Source organism: Haliaeetus leucocephalus, unplaced genomic scaffold (assembly GCF_000737465.1).
Source record: "Haliaeetus leucocephalus isolate CR32 unplaced genomic scaffold, Haliaeetus_leucocephalus-4.0 Scaffold495, whole genome shotgun sequence".
NCBI lineage: Eukaryota > Metazoa > Chordata > Aves > Accipitriformes > Accipitridae > Haliaeetus > Haliaeetus leucocephalus.
The window spans coordinates 7,174,528-7,193,652 of NW_010972931.1; the positions used below are offsets into that span (position 1 = coordinate 7,174,528).

General features: G+C 44.0%; 2 protein-coding genes across 2 annotated transcripts; both read left to right on the top strand.

The window, feature by feature from the left end:
• The first annotated feature begins 2,994 nt into the window (after window positions 1-2,994).
• On the top strand, window positions 2,995-3,414 carry LOC104836927 (histone H2A-beta, sperm-like). Its single transcript, XM_010575723.1, has one exon. It carries the CDS (start codon window positions 2,995-2,997, stop codon window positions 3,412-3,414), a length of 420 nt encoding a protein of 139 aa, XP_010574025.1.
• A 2,667-nt stretch (window positions 3,415-6,081) lies between these two features.
• On the top strand, window positions 6,082-8,114 carry LOC104836975 (histone H2A, sperm-like). Its single transcript, XM_010575811.1, has 2 exons — window positions 6,082-6,168; window positions 7,689-8,114. Exons 1-2 carry the CDS (start codon window positions 6,082-6,084, stop codon window positions 8,112-8,114), a joined length of 513 nt encoding a protein of 170 aa, XP_010574113.1.
• Window positions 8,115-19,125: the final 11,011 nt, after the last annotated feature.

Genomic DNA, 19,125 nt, shown 5'->3' on the forward strand with positions numbered 1-19,125 from the left:
CTCTCCCAGGGCCCTGAGGTGGAAGAAGACTCAGCCTCATCCAGCTTGGACTAAATGATCATCTTTGTGGGAAGAGTAGCTGTCTGAGTGATAGATGGAGCCACAAATATAGATGATGTGAGAACTTTAAATCAGAAAGTAAAGGGCTACGGAGCCTGCCGGCAGGGCAGCATGTGAGCTAAAGTTTTCAGGATTGCAGTTTTGGAGTCTTCTGCAGGCACTCCAAAGTCTTTTGGCTCTGACCTGCAGTTAGTACCCAGCATGTAGATCCGAAGGCTTAACTGTCGGTGCCAGTTTTGCTGTATGAATGTTTTGTCAGAGCCTGGGCTTTCAGGAGGACCTGCTGGTTTAAGAGTCATCTTCTGTGGCTGAAATACCATTCACACCCATGGCTCTTGTCTGTTGCTGGTTGGAACCTATTTTGGACACCAGAAAACACAGAAAGAGCACAAGCAGAGACCGTGCACTCATTTTTTAAAAGGTGCTCAAAAATACTCATTCGCTTTAGGTGAGAGTTTTTCCCAGATGAACCGAGAGGAACTAGCTAAGGATCCTTGGCACCAGAACCCCTCTGTTCCCACAGTAAACCCTGAGCCCCATCTGGGACAGAGAGTTACCAGAAGAGGGGGCAGAAGCCCAAATCTTAGGAGCAGCCACATCACATCACTTGGTGGGGCTCAGACACAATGTGAACAAAGCATAACTCTCTCTGCCCAGGACACACATAAAGCAATACACAGTTTCCCCCCTTCCACCCAACTAAAAATACATCGTATTTATAAAGCACATTTCCCCTATGTACTTTTTTTATCAAGCTTCAGCAGGAAAGAGAAGACTGTTTTTACTCAAGGTGTACAGACAGAAATACTCCAGCCACAGTGGATGAGAGCTGGTAGTGTGACAGTGAGACTGAAATACAGCTGTGGCTCAGCCCTTGGAAACAGCCTGACTTCTCCCCTCCCCGCCCGGAGAATTTACTTCTGGGCATCTATAACGTGTTTCCTCCTTTTCCCCCTAATCAGGGGTCAGAAGGAAGATGAACCACATGTGACAATGACTCATTAATTGTCCAGGTGAGCCACTGATGAGGAGAAAAACTTGCTAATAAAAAGGTTCTTCCCCAGGGTTAGGGGGAATGATATTATGTGGCTTGTTTGCCTTTGAGTGCAGGCTGTAGCAAAGCACAGACTAGACCAAAATAAGAACTTTTGAAGGTAATGGGATATTTTTTTTCATGTATAATACATAGTAAAAGATTTTGGGTTATTGTGGACTTTGTTTTGTAAGTTAGCTGCATTTATAACACAGTATGTCTGTAATGTGAGTAATCAAAATATGAAAATTGTTGAATAATAAGGATAAGGAGTTATGGCTTGGTTTGTTTGGATTTTATTATGGGCTGGGTTTTTTTTGTTCCTCCCTCCCAAAACTTATTCTGTTTTTTCTAAAATATTTAAATTTCTCTATAAAAACTATATAAAACCCCCACATATTAATCTAGCGATGGATTTTTGTGTATATTGCAAACAGCTGTGCTGGAAGCAACTGTCCTATTTACTCATAGATTAGAAATGTTATTTAAATGAGTTTTTTTGCCACTCCAATTGTAAGAGTATTCTAACTGGACTGAATTTTTTTAATCTTGAGTAAATAGACAGTAGTTTCTGTTCTTCAGTCAGCATTATGCTGTCCAAGTCAATTCTTCCTGGTGCGGAACACCTCCAGTATTCTCACAGCAACCAGAGAATATCCTTTGGGGAAAAAGATGTGGAACTTTGTATGAAAACCTCTTGGAGTATTTTGGGTATAAGATGCTGTGAGCTGCAGGAATTTTTCAATTGTTACATTTAAAATGAAAGAAAGATCAAACTTGATAATGGAAGAAGTTAGAATGCAGATTCCTCTTGGAAGAAGAGGCAGGCTTGGCCTTGATACCAAAAAGCCGGTCGAAGAAACTCTCTAAGACTTGTTTTGGAGTTTTAGAAAGCAGGCGTTCTTTATTGCAGCTGGATGCACCAGGGATAGTTCCACCTAGCATGCATACCACAGCTTTAGCACAAACAGGTTATATAGAATAACTAATTGTATATTAATCAGATTAGTATACATATACATAAAAATGATTGCAACTTATTATCTTAGTACTGCCTACATCCGATCATGCGCCATGAAGGATCCATTTGAGTTGAAGGGCTGCTTTTGAGACCACCGACCCATTGAAGTTCTTGCTGGCTGTCCTTGAAGTCTTTATTCCTGTCCTTGTTCTTTGATCTTGAAGCTTAATGCAGTTTCAATCACATGTGGTCAGTTTCAGCATTTTCTCATCTAGTGTACAGGAACATCTAGTTATAAGAGCAAAGAACTGCAAAACTTATAAATAATTACTAATTAATTGCTTGGCTATACTTCTGTCTATTGTTTCAGTCATAGTGTTATTATAAGATTTCTAATAATTATTTACCAAATCTCACTTTTACAGTCACCTAGCAGCAAACCAGTTTCCACGGCTGGTACAAAATATTAAAACCATCAAAATATTTAGACATACCATACCGAATGTGTGGAAATATGCTATCAGCCTCAAGTTAGCTTTGAGGTAACTGTTATGGTGTTTAAGAAAATGTTATTAAGACCCCCTGTGCCTCAATCCCAAATACATTCCAAGTAGCAGGGAAAAGCCTCTTTTCTTTTGGGTTCTTCATATCTAGTTGAATAAGCCTTTCCTGAGAGGTTATCAGATCACTCTGGTTTTACAGTGAGGCCTCTCTCCTAAAAGGTAGGCTGTAAAAGGGTGGTAGTAGTTAAAATCTTAGCTCTGCTATTAATGAACTGTGGTATGTGGTTCTCTTCAAGAAAAAAATTTTCTTCTTGATGTGGAAGAGCAGAAAGTGTCACTCACCTTGCTGTTATCTCCTCTTGCTATCAGTTAGTTATAGCCCAAGCACCTGGGTAATTTGAAGATCTCCAACCCTTTGTGTCTCCTCACCCATCAAAATGTCTGGACGTGGAAAGAAACACGCAGTGCCTGGCAAACCTGGAGCTGCCCCAAAGAAAACCAAATCAGCCAAGGCTGGTCTGCAGTTCCCCGTGGGTCGTGTCTACAGGCTCCTTAAAAGAGGGAACTATGCTGACAGGATCGGTCCTGGTGCTGCCATCTACCTGGCTGCGGTGCTGGAGTACCTGAGCGTGGAGATCCTGGAGCTGGCAGGGAACGCCGCACGGGAAAACAGGAAAGCCAGGATCCTGCCCAGGCACATCCAGCTGGCCGTGAGAAACGACGATGAGCTGAACAAGCTCTTCTCCTGTGTGACCATTGCTCAGGGAGGGGTTATGCCAAATATCCTTTCCCAGCTCCTTCCCAAGAAAACTGTTAGAGATGCTGCTCCTTCTCAGGACCAAGGTGGTAGCCAGTGAAACTTGCTTTTCTTGGTCTGGTCTGTGCACTTCTGGATGATGGGATGCAGTAGCGCTAATTTGTATGTCTTTGCCTCTTTGTCAAGTATTTTCCTGCTAATTTTAATGCGTTTTTAAAGTTTGTAATAAAGTTCCTGGAATGCAACACTGTTCTCCTTTCTTTTCTCAGTTCCCCTTCCAGGGATGGGGCAATACAAAAAAATGTCAAAAAAAACCCCACCTCTAGCATACTGCCCAAATAACTCTTCTTTTAAAGTCAAGTACATATTTACTTTTGAAACTGTTCCAGACAACTGTTGTGGAGCAGGCAGAGTCAAGACACACTGCCATTCATGTGAACTTTTCCTCCACCATAGGTTCATAGTGCAATTAGTTCAGTGCCTCAGAGGTGGTTTAACTCTGCTTTAGAAGTTAGTAATGCTGTGCTTTAGTCTTATTGCTCGTAAAGGTTTAGTGAACAACTACCTCTCTTTAGACTGCTCCAGCATGACACTAAACCTCTATTGCCTCCATCTTGTCGTAACAACCATAGGTAGTTTATTTAAAGTCTGGTGCAATATTTGTGCTGTTGGTAGAGGTGGCTGTCTTGCTTTTATCAGCGCAGAAAGACAAAAACCTTCATATCCAAACAAGCCCCTAGGCCCTTGCTGACCAAGTCATTGAAAATCTTCCCCCAGGAAAGTGCCCAGGGTTTCTCTGTTTGTAGTGGGTGCTGAGGCTTGCTGTTGAACTGGGATCTGCTGCAGCAGCGTTGGGATCAGTCTGCCCTGAGGCAGTATCTCTCAGATTTCATAGCATCTCACATGGAGAAGAGCTGGTTAGGACCAGCTTCCTAAACATGCTCCTAGTGGGAGCATTAACTTTTTATCTGAAAAGGATCTGCTGTCCTGCTGAGTTTGACTTAGCTCCTTCATCCCCTCAAGGCACAAGGGCGTCAGAGCCTGCTGACCAGGTGTTATGATGCTGACAGACGTAAGAGCTGTATGCAGCTGAGTTAATGACGCACTCCAAGCTGTGCTTACACAGAAATGGGAAGAGGGAATACTTGACTGAGCAGACACCGTGGTTTCAGGGTAGTGGGCAGCTGGAACAGTCATTGTATGCTACCTGGGTTTCAAGTGCAATTTGATGAGGTCTTGGCTGGCCTGCAATTAATCCAGTGACGTGAGACAAAGTGGAGGATGCTGTAGCAATGAGAAGTAAAAATGTGTGAGAGTAGATCTTAAGCTTTGTGCATAAAGTAAAGATGTGCTATATGTAACTAGCCTTGTGCTGGGTGTTTACACCTGTAAGTGGAAAAAAAAAAAAAGAAGCTTTAAAGGAGGTACATAAGAAATTAACACCTGAAATGCAAATTATTTCCTCCATTTGACCACGGCAAGGGAAAACAGGCTTGGGAATCATTATTTCTTTGGGCCACACAAAAATCTAAAGGTTTGCAGTAATGGTAGAAGACTCAAGCAAGTTACTAATTTCATGCAGTTTGTCCTGGTTTCAGCTGGGATATAGTTAACTGTCTTCCTAGTAGCTGGTACAGTGCTATGTTTTGAGTGCAGTATGTGAAGAATGTTGGTAACACTGATGTTTTCAGTTGTTGCTCAGTAGTGTTTAGACTAGAGTCAAGGATTTTTCAGCTTCTCATGCCCAGCCAGGGCACCTGACCCAAACTGGCCAACAGTGTATTCCATACCATGGGACGTCCCATCTAGTTTAGGAACTGGGAAGGGGGGGCAGGGATTCGCCGCTCGGGGACTGGCTGGGTGTTGGTCGGCGGGTGGTGAGCAATCGCCCTGCGCATCATTTGTACATTTCAATCCTTTTATTACTACTGTTGTCATTTTATTAGTGCTATCATTATCATTATTAGTTTCTTCTTTTCTGTTCTATTAAATTGTTCTTATCTCAACCCAGGAGTTTTACTTCTTTTCCTGATTTTCTCCCCCATCCCACCGGATGGGGGGGCAGTGAGTGAGCGGCTGCGTGGTGCTTAGTTGCTGGCTGGGGTTAAACCACGACAAGTTATAAGCATGGTGCTTACAGCACCCTTTGTTAATCTGGAGGACTGCGTGTCCGTCATCATGCCACTCCTGGATGCAAGCTGCTGCTGTGAGCCTGCTCTGCACCACACCAAACAGACCCTGCAGGGCACAGCCAGTGCTCAAGTAGCTTCTAGAAATGCCTTCACCTGCCATCTCCTGTACGATAGAAGACACTGAGTGAGCCGTGTGGCCCTACCTCTACTTACACCCAAAGACAGAGTTTGTGGTAAAGTACCGGTCCAATTCAAAAGTCAATTTTTTAAGTATTTCTTTGATCAGGAACTATCTTGTTTGCTTTCTTTTAGCCAATAGTTCAACTCATTTGTAAATTAACCAGATAGCATAGTGATCTGAGAACTCACCCCTCTGGCTTCACAGTAACAGAGGGTAGATGTCTCCTAACGCAGCTGTTCAGCAAAAGTTTCTGTTGGGCCAGGGCTCAACTTTCCAGCACTCGTGTATTGAAGAAAAAAATTATTCAGCTTTCACCCCACCCTTGACCCTAGAAAGTACATATTATGCCTTGCAACACAGCTATGCATGACTTTGAAAAAAACTGGACTGTGTCACAGATGGGGACAAGTCCTGGAAGAGAGAGAACCTCATGTCAGAGGTCCTGAGCTTTCCCATGGTCACAAAGCAGCTTGGCTACTACTGGCAACACGAAGAACAGCGGTACAGGTTGTTGGGTTTAATTCCTGATGACTGCAGCAAGGTGAGGTGTGCCCCCTTCCAGCTGTAATAAATTAACTGCCAATCAGAGATACTGCAGTTCTCTGAGGCAGTAAATATTAGGCTTGTTTCCAGAGGAGATCAGCTAACAAGGTGCTAAGCAGCTCTACAAGGAGTAGTGACAAATTCTCATGCTCTCAGGGTCTGTACTGAGTTGATCTTGTGTTGGGACCTTGATTGTTTTTTACTTTGAGTGGTGGAATCATTGCTTACCCAGGTGGCATTAAAGGATGCAAGAGCTGGTAATGATATGGCTGCCACTGTGGAGTTTAAAAGGGGGCAGTTCTTGCCAGAAGTTGTGGGATTGTTGGAAGAGAGGCTAAGGCAGTAGTGTTTTCAGGTGAGAGTTTGTTCTTAAGAAATGACAGCATGCTTTCTTTGTGGTAGATAAACTCCTGAGTGAAATAATGGGTTTGTTAAGGTCTGTGTTTTGTATAAGGCTGCTTAAGGGGGCTTTTAATCTGTTTCATTTATTTACTTGTGTAGGCTGTTTTTTTAAACCTTATCTTTCTAAGGCCCACAAAAATGTCCTAAAAGAACATTTTATTGTATTTTTAGGTACTTCAATTTGCTATCTGATTTAGTTCCTCCCCACATCTGGATACAGCTTCTCATTACTTAAAAACAACTAATGATTAAAACTTGAGAACAATTCTATATACAAGAGCAGAATTTCCCTGTGTTTGTTTTCTGGTTGCTTTGTGTTATGCGTTGAAGAGTAATTGGTACTACTCAGTACCAGAGACTTTGTCAGCAATAAGTGATTGGGCTTGATAGAATGGATGCAATACCATACAAGAAGATGGTACTTCTGCATTTGTAGTAGCCTGATACACAGGATGCTGAGCAGAGCAATTTCAGTGTCTGATGTAAAACAAAGCTTCTCTTCTTCCTGTAAGTCTTGTTCTTGATTATGGCCTGTTATCTTGCAGTAATAGGTCCTCTCATCTCTGGAGAACGAAGATCCATTTGAAGTGGTTTCTAGTATATGAAGTTTTTTTTTCTGTTGTTCTTACTACACACAAAGATATGAAATTCTAGCTCTGGCTCTCATAAGGTCTCACCATTGCAGAAACTGCTTAGGTTCTTACCAGGGGTAAGTTCAATGAAGCTTCCTTGCAGGGTTTCTGAAGACTTGTATCTTGAAACCTAGTTTGCTTAACCTTTCTCCTTAACAGTAGTCCTCCTTTGATACTGGGTCAGAAGACCTTGCTCCTAAGTTCTACCTTACTCTCTTGCAAAGTTTTGAAATCTAGCAGATGGCTGACCTGCTGCTCTGACTGAGCTTGTAGATGCCTCTTGGCTGGAAACTTGTCAGACTCTCTTAGAGCAGCAGCCTGACCCATCTGCTCCTTCAGACAGAAGTATGAACATCTGAGAGGGAAAACTGACTTGTGAAGGAATTAGAAAGGCAGTGAGATGAGGAGGAAGAAAGGACTTAAATGCTCAGTCTCTGTGTCTGTTTGGTTTGGGGTTTTTTAATTCTTTCTCTTTTTATACTAGATTGACATCAGAATGTCTGAACATGGGAAGAAAACTACAAAGCTTCTCCCTGTGCCAAAGAAAACTAAATCAGCCAAGGCTGGTCTGCAGTTCCCCGTGGGTCGTGTCTACAGGCTCCTTAAAAGAGGGAACTATGCTGACAGGATCGGTCCTGGTGCTGCCATCTACCTGGCTGCGGTGCTGGAGTACCTGAGCGCGGAGATCCTGGAGCTGGCAGGGAACGCTGCACGGGAAAACAGGAAAGCCAGGATCCTGCCCAGGCACATCCAGCTGGCCGTGAGAAACGACGATGAGCTGAACAAGCTCTTCTCCTGCGTGACCATTGCTCAAGGGGGGGTGTTACCTAATATTCTTCCCAGCCTTGTTCCTAAGAAGACTGTCTCGCTTGAGCTGCCCCTCAGATATGTCCAGTCACAGGAGTTCTAGCTGCCACCAGGCTGCTGACCTTGTGGTGGTGTTAATGCTGGCTTTCTCCACGGCTCAGAGTTTTTCATGCTGGTTGGCATTTCTGGTCTAAATTCATGTGTGTGTCTATCTGTGCCTGTCTGAAAAGCTGCTAAAGACAGGGTTTCTTATTAGGTTTCCCTAGCTACATCCTTCAAAAGAAAAAAAGTCAACAGACTACTTCTATGGATACTTAAGTGTGCAAAGGACTCATGTCCATCTTATTCCCTTCTATAAAATATTTGTTGCACAAAACACAATATTTTCTTTGGTAGTGCAGTTATCTGGGAAACCTACTTTATTGTCTTTAGAGCTTGTGTCTCCATGTGCATGGCTGGAATCTCCGAATTCAGTATGCACAGAAGTCTGCTTCATCTGGCCACTTCAGACCTCATCATGGGCACAGTTAACTATTGAGTGTAAGTAGATGCACCTGAGGAACTTAAACTGGACTGCCTTATAATGATGGTAAAGCTGATGAATTATCTTCTCTAACATTTGGATATGGAGGTAGGGCTGTGCTGTAACTTCAGTATTACTGCACACACCTTGGTCCAAAGATGGTGTTGGAATTGTCCTCTGAGTTTCTGCATTGATGGAGTGAAATCCAAGGAGTCTTCTACAGACAGTATATAAACCTTATCAGTGCTTGAACCTTAAAGATCTTCTAGAAACTCTTCTTAAGAATGAATCCAAATATAATTTCTACCTCTCTGGTACTGAGAATCTCCTTAGTTGCTTTGAGGCTTGTTCCATTAGGATCCAGATCAAGGAAACCTGTGGGTTAAAAGGCAATCCAGGAAGTGGCCTTTTCCATGACCTTCCAAAACTCTTGTCTTCCACCTATGCAGCTTGAAAGGCTACCTGAGCACTATTAGATTTGCACTCTGGATTGCAGTGTTATGGTGGACACACTGTGCTGCAGAAGATTGCTGTGCTGCAGAAGATTTTGTTTAACAGCTTCACCAGCAGAATGCCACTCAAATTTAAGAGCCTTATAACTGCATTATTAGGTGTTTGAATTATTCTATTCATGACAGAGAATGGGAAGGCCCTAGTGTCCACCAGCTTCAGATGTATTAATCCAGCCAAGTAAAAAGGCTATTTAGAGAACCGCTTCAAGGCTGACACTACCAGCCCAAGGTTTTGGGAGCCTCTGTTTCCCGTATCTGCCCTATAATAATCCATATTATGCTGCTGCTTTCTCTAGTGTAACTCAAATATCTCCTTGGTTTTCTGGTCTTGTGAGAATTGAGGCCTTTTGAAGAATGGGCTGTAGAGGTGTCATCATCTCTTTGTATAGGCAGGCTAGGGAATTTAAATGAAGGGCAAGAAGCCAGGAATGAGGTATTGTGGGACTGCAGCCAAAGGACTTTCTCTATGTGAAACCTAGCATGTGTGTAAGCTGCAACTGCCTACTAGGAGCTAGTCTATGAGAAGACAAAGGGAGGAGAGTCTGTTGGTATCGGGTCAGTCCCCGTATAACTGCCTGCTATGAGTACTGGAGGTATGTGGTTTGTAGTGTGGCTAGTAGACAAATGTTGTTTTGAGGGCAGCCATTAGATCAACCCTTGCTATCTGTGTAAACATGGCAACCTTTGGCTAGAGATCTAGAGTGTGAAATGCTGCTGACCTGCACCACAAACCAAACTCTCTGTCTTGGAAAGCAACAGTGGCTCCTTAGGGGGCTGCTGGATGTTTTGCTACAGAGGTTTCAATCAACATTGACCGTATGAGCTGCACTTGAAGAAAAACAGTCCCCTGTTCCCTCATCAGGCTGATGGTTATGTTTCATGCCGCGTTGGCTCAGAGGCTTGCTCCTGGGCTGTCCAAGCCAGCTGCCTACAGCACGGGTGCCCCTGCAGCAGCATGGGCTTCTGCAGGTCCTGCCGTGCTGCACCGCTCCTTCTGCTGTGCCAACACAGCTGCTCACAGCACCTACTGCGAACCAGGCTGCAGGGCTCATGTGTTAAACTTTATCTTTTTCTTCTTTTCTTTTGATCCTTAAAGGAAAACACCACCCTTCACAGTGGTGTTGGCACAACTTGAAAGTTTCCATGGGGGCAGGAAGAAGAGACATGGGGTGGGATGATGGCTGGAGCTGCTGAGGGAGAGGCTGTTTTCAATGGCTCCGTGATGGGGGCTGTGATTGCGAAGCCCCATGGGAATGTCAAAGGTCTCTGTCTGGAGTGGAGCTGCAGCACACCAGGTGCGTGAGCTGAGACATGACCCATGGAACAGGAGGTTTCAGCAAACCCCTGTGCCTATAGAAATCCTACAAAAAAAAAAAGTGAGGGGCGGGGAATCAATGGAGATCTTTCTCCAAGTCTTAGCTCTTCTTCAGAGGAAGCAACGCATAAGGGAATGCTGTATGGCCTGAGACCTGGTCAGAGGGAAAGCAGCCATCGGGGTGGTCCCTCTGTCCTTGTTGCCAAAACAACCAATTCAATACATCTTATATTAAACTCATCTAGCTTTACCAGAAAGTTTACGTAAGCTTAAGCGTGACTGCAGGGTGATTGGCAAGCTCAAGGTGTCCCGTTGCTCCAGAAGCAGCAAGCTTGGGAAGATGTGGTCCGTCACAGCTGAGTGCCCAAGAGGTGCTCTGGGGGCTGCAGCTCACGTCTGCCAAACTGCGAGGGGGGGAGAGGAATCGCCGTCAGCAGCGGCTCACCCTCACTTTCTTGGTAAAACGCAACAGATGAGAACAAACTGGAGGAACGCCAGAACAAGGAGAGGGCACTGACAGGTCCAGGGAGAGCCACAGGGAAAGAGCATCCCTGAAGCACACAGGAGTCCCAGCAGCTATCATAAGCTCTGCTCTGTCTCTAGTAATTAGAGCTGACCTGTGGACATACTGGTCCCTGACATAAGCCTTGCTGTGGCTGTCCTGTTCTCTTGTGCTCACGACTCCAGCTTTTCTGTTGCACTTCTAAATGTAGAACAATCAGTGCATTCATTCCTGCTTTATTTTTCTTGGTGAAATTTCAAGACAATTGGAAAGATAATGCCCAGCGTTAAGATATTAATTTTGGGGAACTCATTAATTCTCCCAGTTCTGTTTCTCTCCTGCAGCTGTGAAGCCTATTTTGTCTTCTTTTGAAGATACATTATGCATGCTTCAATGGGGTACTTTTAATCTCTGATTTAAAAAATTCAATCTCAGTTTAAATATACAATAAAACATACATTCAGTCTTCTCGCATATCCTCAGCCCTGTTCATTACCAGGTTGTGCACAAATAAACACCTTGGTAATATGTGAAGCCTATGGTTTGTGAAGGCTGTCCTAGCAGCTGGGTCAGACTCCACTCTTGTTTCTGCCACCACTGCCACCTTCACTTCTTTCTCAGTCTCTCTTTCTCATCTCTCCTGTGTGTCACAATTTATGCACTTCCTTGACTTCAGGGGGCAAATTGCTTATTAACTAGCTAATGTTCATTGACTGTTTTGAGGCTGTTGAGGATTAGAACTACTGGAAATTATTGTTTTGTTTATATAAGCAGCTCATTAGACTCCCAAACAAGGGGTCATGTGAAGAGAGTGTGTGGGAGATAATGGCATAACCATTCCCAGCATTGCGATGAAAAGTGTATTCTTTCCAGCTTTCTCCAACTAGCCCTGTGGCTTGCTTTGCAGTGCTGTGTGTAGCATCTGTGAGAATATTTTTGCCAGCAGTGTCATGGTGGGGTTTCTTAATCATTCTACCCCCCAAAAAAGACAAGTTCGCTTAAACTCAGTTAGTAACCATTTTAACATTTATTATGACTGCAACAACTTGACAGCTCGGGAGAGCAGTCAGTCATATTCTTAGGAATGTGTAACCAATGAACCAGCAAAATGTGCAAGCTGACCCCGCGTTATCTCTGTGCTCTGATCTCCCTTGAAAGCAGGGGATGGGAGACATGGTCACTAGGCTGAGTTAGATTTTAAATGCACTTGTCAAAGTGGCAGACGCAGAAAAAGCATTCACTGCATCAACTTGCGAGCTGCATCCTTTGTCAGAGTGCAAGCTTTCTACCTGGCAAGCCGTGGAAGGCGCACACGTGTTCTCAGGCATCGCCTGGTCTGGGCGTAACTCTCTTCTTCTTAAGCACCAGCATTTAGGCATCTTTCTACACATGCTCCTGGTCCAGGAGGTTGTTGTGAAGCTGCCTAAGGCTCGATTTGGCTGCTATAACTTTCTTTTGGACTTTCTGCTGTCAGCCCAAGGCATTGGCAAGCTCTGTTGCTAACAGCTTGCCCTGGAGCTGCGTTGTCCCAGCACCTTGCTTTGCCCTGCGTGTTGAACCTAAGGCTCTGAGCTGCCACCAAGGACTCATGGTCAGTGAAGGTACCACGCAGAGCCGGCACAGCAACAGAAAGAGAGCGCCTGGCTCTGTTACTCAGTGGTTAGGTAAAACAGCAGGCATACTGACATTTCTTTTTTCCTTTTTTTTCAATGTCTAGTCCAGATCTGTTCTCAGCCCATGAGTACACTTCTAGGTATCATGCCACATAGCGATAAAAGGCAGAGTCAACAGGCCGACCTCGCGTAATGCAGCATGCAAGAGAAGTGCAAGTTAGTAACCTGAAAATAGCTGTCCTTCACCTAGGTCAGAGGAGAAGCTTGGCTCTTTCTCCTTGTAGCTTGTGCTGAAACCAGGGCACTGGTTAAGCTGGAATTAATGGCAAAAGAGTGAGATGCTGTGTCAAGCTGTCACAGCACTTGGCCGACTTCTTTTGAAACTCAGATAATGCTGAGTCTCAAACATGGCCAGAAGACAGTGAGGATTGCTGCTTGAACTAGGAAACAAATTTTTTTATGAGCTTCTCTATTCATTCAAATATCATGCAGTTGCTTGATGAGGCTTAAATCATACTTCGCTAGCTGAATTCACCAAGGAAGGTGCTTGCTGCTGTAAGGGAACTCAAACATAGCCCATGCATCTGTTGAGGAAACATTAAGCATCTGTCACATATCGCGGTCCCTCTCCCTTCCCAAGTTTTAACATCCTTCCTTATTTCAGATTTACTTTTCCCTTAGTGATCTCTCCTGTCAGGGTCATTGTAACACATCAGATAACGTACCTGGGACCCAAGTTGTCCAGGGTACCCTATACATGTACCCTGCTCACTGGGACACCGTTCAGCAGTAGACCTGGGAAGCTTGCCTCAATGTGCTTCCTATTTACCAGTCTGGGAGCTTCTTTCTACATGTTATCATACAGGCCCAATTCTGACTATGACTTAGGTTTAAATCTCTTTGGGTAGATGGAGGTACACTGGTGTGAAACTGTTTTGAGATGTGGATCATGGCCTACTTCTGATGGAGCACTTCCCTTGTGCCCTCCTAATGGGTGCAAGGGGCTGTCTTCCACAAGACAATGGCAGCAATACTAAATCCTGGTAAAATAATATCCTTGTAAACAACTGAGTGCTTCACCATCACTTAATACTGCCGATTGAAGCATTCTTCTGAGAAATTCAAAGATGTGCGTGTTGGAACTCCTCATGTCTTTAAGCTGTTTCTCTTTGAAGATCACTGTCTCTTCAGATAGACGTAGTCTTCCTTCCTCTGAAATCGTGGCGAAAGATCCAGAAACCGGTGAAGCCATGTATTCTCTTTTAACTCAGATTACGAATTCAGTACTGGTCCATGGTAGAAATGAGTATGCAACTTATTAAGAACTTAAGAAGGGGTCTATTCCCCCTTCTACCCTCTGTAATCCATCTCTTTTCCTCCATGGATCCATAAATTTTTTTTAATAGTCATTTTTGTAATTTTTAAAAGAGTAAGATGACTTTTTCCACATCCAGGGGGTTTTAACTTACTTTCACTACCTTAACAATCTACAGTTCGTCTCAAAGGAAACCTGCTCTGGTACCTGCTTCGAAGCACGTTCCTCCTCTGAGCATATCCATTGTTTCCTTTGTCTGCACCAGGACACTCCGTGCCAGGGCAATCGGAGAAGGAAGGGCTAAAGTAGAAGTTGTTGTTCTTGGGAGAAACGGTGCTGAAGCAGTGAGAAACTATGAAATGGGAGAACGGAGATGAAAATGCTGTAAAAATAGAAAGAGAGACATAGACAGTGAAGGCAAGAGCAGCATAAATATCAGCAGGAAGTGAACATAAAATTTATTGTGTGAAGTAGCGTTCATGATAGAATAAAGCAAAACAAAGAATAATGCCCTTCGTGGCAGGAATTACTGGGTGATGTTCTTTCGTTTATGCTATAAAGATTGTCAAACAAGATGAATGTCAGGGTACTTTCTGGCCGTTCTGGCTGTGCATTTATACCTGCTGTCCCATTACCTACTCAACAGGACCACTGATATTTTCCAGACATACTCTTCCTTCCACAGCACTTGTTAAAAGTGAATGCAGCTCATTAAGCTTCATACCAGCCCTGGCGGGGGCCACCAACAGATCAAATGTCTGCTGCTGAAGAGTAAACAAACACAGTTATGACATTTCACTGCTGCCTTACAACACATCAGCAGAGAAATGATAGATATTCAGAAACCTGGGGTAGAACAACAAGAAAAGTTTTTTTCATTAGAGGTGTTACCAGTCTGAACGGGACAAATGCAGAACTGGGTTTTGGCACCTGGTTTTGCAAAATGTACACTGAGGAGTACTTAAACAGTTACTGGAGCAGGGCTAATTACACCAATAATGCTGCATTAAGGTAATAAGATAACTTGAGGATAATTATTTGAGGATAAACGTAAATGTAAGGATAAATTCTCTCATTTGATTATAAGGTGAACTCTGTGAACAAATATTACTAGTCTATTACAGTAATTAATGTCATTATTTATTCTAGACATAGGGATTGGGAACAACTCAGACAAATATCCAGATCATCAACACTTGGCTTCCTTGGAAGCTTGAGGTTTTATCCAGGTTGATTAATAGACACTCTGGAGGATCCTGAACCTATTTCTGAATAGAAATGAAGTGGATATCATCATAGCAAAACTTTGAGGCTAAGTAACCATACCCTTGTTTCACAAAGGGGGAAGCCGAGTCAGGTGGAAAGGTGTCATCTTGGTAGTGTACACGCTTAACTTCATACCCACAGGAAAGCCCCTGTTCAACAAAGCACTTGGTTAAGTATGGAAATCATGCCCTTAGGTGGTTCACTGAAATGTAGGGGTACCATTACACATCAAGAGAGCCAGAACTAGAGCTCAGACATCCAATTTCCTATTTTATGCACTCCGTAGTCAGCTGCCTTACTCCCTTCAGGTTTTGGCCTTCCTCCTAAGAAAACAACATTTATGGCAGCGCACCATTTGCTTGCTTATCCATCTGACCTCATCTATTAACTTCTGAATCTGCTGAGCAGTTCTAGGCAAATATGATGGAGAGCTGAACCCACACGCTGATTCCTGCCAGTTACATGGAAATAGGTAGCTCTGTAAAAGAGCGAGCTCTGATGTATGCCCTGGCTGAAATAAGGGCCACAGCATGAAATTATACTACTGAAGTGGTAATAAAAACTATCTTTCATTAAATATGGTATAGGACATCCTCCTTGAAGTACAGATCTAATAGAAATAACTTTCCTACTTCTGTTGATCACAGAAGTGCTCATTTACTTTGGTAAAACAAGACATTAATTGCACAGTAGTTTTGCACCTGACTAGTTCTCTCATATCGCATGCTACAGGTTTCAGGTTAGGTCTGGTTCACCTGTAGCTGAGGCTGGTACGTGACTTAGTTGTAAAGCAAAGCTGTGAAAAATTTCAAAACACAGCTCCTCTGGCACCTCTCTTGTTACTGATGCTGCAAAACACGTTTATCTTGATGTAGCATTACTTTCCTAACTGAATTGTGGTGTAGTTCAATTGTCTGTCAAGTAAAATTGATGTTTTCAATAACACCCATTAGAAAATTCGTGTACATGGTGCTCCACAATTCAATGAAGCTGTGGGCAGATGGAAGCATGGAGGTGAAATGATGCCTGGAAAAGCTGCTCTTCTTTTACCTGTCTAGAGGACTGATGCTGCTGATGGATGTCTCAGTTGTGCAGAGCACTTGCAGTTCACTCTGCCCTGAGATTTGTGTGTTTACAAGCTTGCCATCTTCTGTCACCTTCGCTTTCTTTGTAAGGAGAGGAAACATCCCAAGTTATGACCTCGGAGAGCCTCGTCCAGGTGAGCGCAAGGGATGCTCAAGGTCTGAACTCCTTCATCACCCGAGTCAGGAGCAGATGGGCACCGGCGGCCGCTGCACAGCCGGCGTGTCTCTGCTTTGAGCATCACAAATTTGATATTGGCGTTGCCCTCTGCTGACCGGTCCCAATATTGCAGTGGTGGCCATCCTTGTCCTCTTGGAAGTCGAGGGCGTGCTCTACCGCAAGTCACAAAATAGTGACTTTGAGTTATCTTAGTTTACACATAGTCTGTGGAACTATACAGCTGTGGAAATGAAGGAAAATGAGACTCCTGGGTTTTGCTACTTTTAAGATGGGTCACACATGATTGCCAGTCTTTTGTGCTCTGAGGTTGGTTCATGTGTGTTCTGCATTTTTGCCTTTTCTGTTGGAAGTTTTAGTCCAAATTTAGGTCTTGTGCTGGCTGGTGTTTAGATAGCTCTACTCCAGAAACACATATTTATGTGCACGCATCTCCCCCATGCAGTAATTCAGCGGGCACTATCTGAACTGCTGTGTAGAAACCCCTGGGTGCAGAAGCTTTGTGGTAAAGATATTAAAAAACTTTTCTTTCAAGTTTGCCATATGTTGTCCTTCAGACTTTCTCTATTGATCTCTCAGCAGGTTTAAGGCTAATAGATAGGCAGTGTTTGGTGTACAAGGTTCTTTGCCCAGGAGAAATGTCAAAATTTTAGATGGTGAATCATAACCAGCTGTAAGATCAGTCACATTTTTGTTTCTGCACTGTGGAAAAAGTAGATGCAGAAATGACTGGAGAAGGAGACTTGGCAGCTACTTCTAGTTGTTCAGTGCAGAAATCTATCAGTGATAGATGTATAGATTAGGAGAGTTTATGCAGTCCAGCCCAGCCAAACATATGCTTTTACCCTGTTTAATAAGGTGGAGGGGTGGCAACTGCAATGTGTGAGTTGTCTGAACAGATAAGTAAGACAAGACTTCAGAGCAATCTCCACATAAGCATCCGTCTCGGCTGCCAGTAGAGATCTGCAGTCGCTGCTCGACTCTAAGATCCCAGCAAAGAAATAAACATTTTGCTGCTGTGTTTGGAATAAGCATATCCATCTTGTAGCTGGAGTTTGTTCGGCAGCCTCACGTGCACTAGGGCAGCTGGAACAGGTCGCTGGCAGCTTTTGACCAGCCTGTCAAGCAGTTGCGTATTTTCTGCCCAACTGGCTACATTAAGCAAATGGTTTTAAATCTCCAGCAGGTATATTTGCAATTTCTGCAGCTAATTCTGTCTCATTACCTGCTGACAATTGTGAAGATAAGACAAGCAGTTGGCTGATGTGTTTTCAGTTCCTAGATGGTATTTCATGTCATGTGTACATGGCAGTTATCTCACTGGCCATCAGTCAGCCCTCATGGCCAGTCATCTGAATCCTCTCACTGCATTTTCAGAGGACTCCAGTTTGTGTGCAGTCTGAGTTTGCACGTCACAAATGGGCTTTTCCATTTTTTTTCTGTAGTCCATATGCTTCCTTTTCCATGCTGGGATGTTTTCTCTCATTTTACACTAGCATTCCAGAAGCAGACAATGTCCTTCCCAGGCTGCTCTGCAGCTCTGGGAGTCAGGTGCCACTTGTCAACAGCTGTTAGTGTGACAAGCGTTATCATGAGATAAAAGTATGTAAAGTATAAGGGCTGAGCTCTCTAAGATTGAATCTTCCCCTTCTCCAGAAGCAGCCAGAGCAACTTCTATCTATCTGAAGTATGCTAGATGTTCAACAAAACAATGGTACTAAATCTTCCATTAAATGAAACATAATTAGGAATAAACATTGCACCATGATGTAACACTAAAGAGAGAAAATTCTGCTTGCAGTTATTTCAGAGCTGGGACTTTTGTAACTTAGAGTCCAAGTGAGGTGTCAGTCCCCCTGGAGAATTTTTATGACCGAGAAAAGCAGCTCTGCCTATCAGTCAGTGCTTCATTCTCCTGATACTGTCAGATTTAATGTGAATCTTTCTTCATTTTAAGCTTACCTCTCCTGGCAGTATCCATCCATGGGCGTGGTGGATACTGCCAGGAGTGGTGAGCTTAAAATGAAGCGTTTTATCATTCCCCTCCCCTTTTCAAACCTTCCTTCTTGCAAACCAAGAAGCTTCCCTTGACGTCTGCCTTTCCTCTCTGCTGGGCTCTCTCCTTTTGGTCCCCCTCTTTCTTCTCCAGTGCTACTCTGTATGTGAAGTCTTCCCTATAATCATCAGTGCAACACCTCCCATGTCATAGACTCTACAGCTTATTTATTCCACATTGTATTTTTGTGTTCTCCCCAACACTGTGATGTTTGACTGTCTACAGTTACCCACCCCCTTTGCTGCAAAGCTGCAACTGATTATTCTTCAGTACGTGTAATACCTTCCTTTCATCCTCAGCAAGCCGTACATATTTTTTCCAGATCTGTCTTCCTTTGCCAAAACCATTCTGAATGCCGACTCTGTCCTCCAGCGCTTGCCGCCCCTCCCAGCTTGCCATCTCCTGGAGATTTAGTAAGTGTGCTCTTCCCTGGGGGAGCCAAGAAGGGAGTGAGGCTGTCCGAGGCACCGGTGCATGAAGGGACCGCCAACCGAAGCAAAGCACCAAGAGGGTTTTCCACCCATCCTTCGTGCTCTGGCTCTTTGGTGAGCGGCACTCGCCCCCCCCACCGGCAAGCACATTTCCAGGTCCCTCCTGTGCACTCTGCTGAGCCCAGCTCGAGCAGGCCAGGCTTTTAACGCAGGAGATCCTGGGCCAGCCTAAAGTGATTTCCGAGGCAAGTTAGGCGGCACGAAGGTGTGCGCTCCTCAACGTGCCTGCCTTCCCAAGAGCCGGCAGAGCTGTCTCTAACC

Bases quoted from the DNA above. Each gene is read 5' to 3' on its own strand.
- LOC104836927 (XM_010575723.1), top strand. From the start codon at position 2,995: ATGTCTGGACGTGGAAAGAAACACGCAGTGCCTGGCAAACCTGGAGCT.
- LOC104836975 (XM_010575811.1), top strand. From the start codon at position 6,082: ATGGTCACAAAGCAGCTTGGCTACTACTGGCAACACGAAGAACAGCGG. The intron at 6,169-7,688 runs GTGAGGTGTGCC...TTTTTATACTAG, and splicing joins TTCCTGATGACTGCAGCAAG to ATTGACATCAGAATGTCTGA.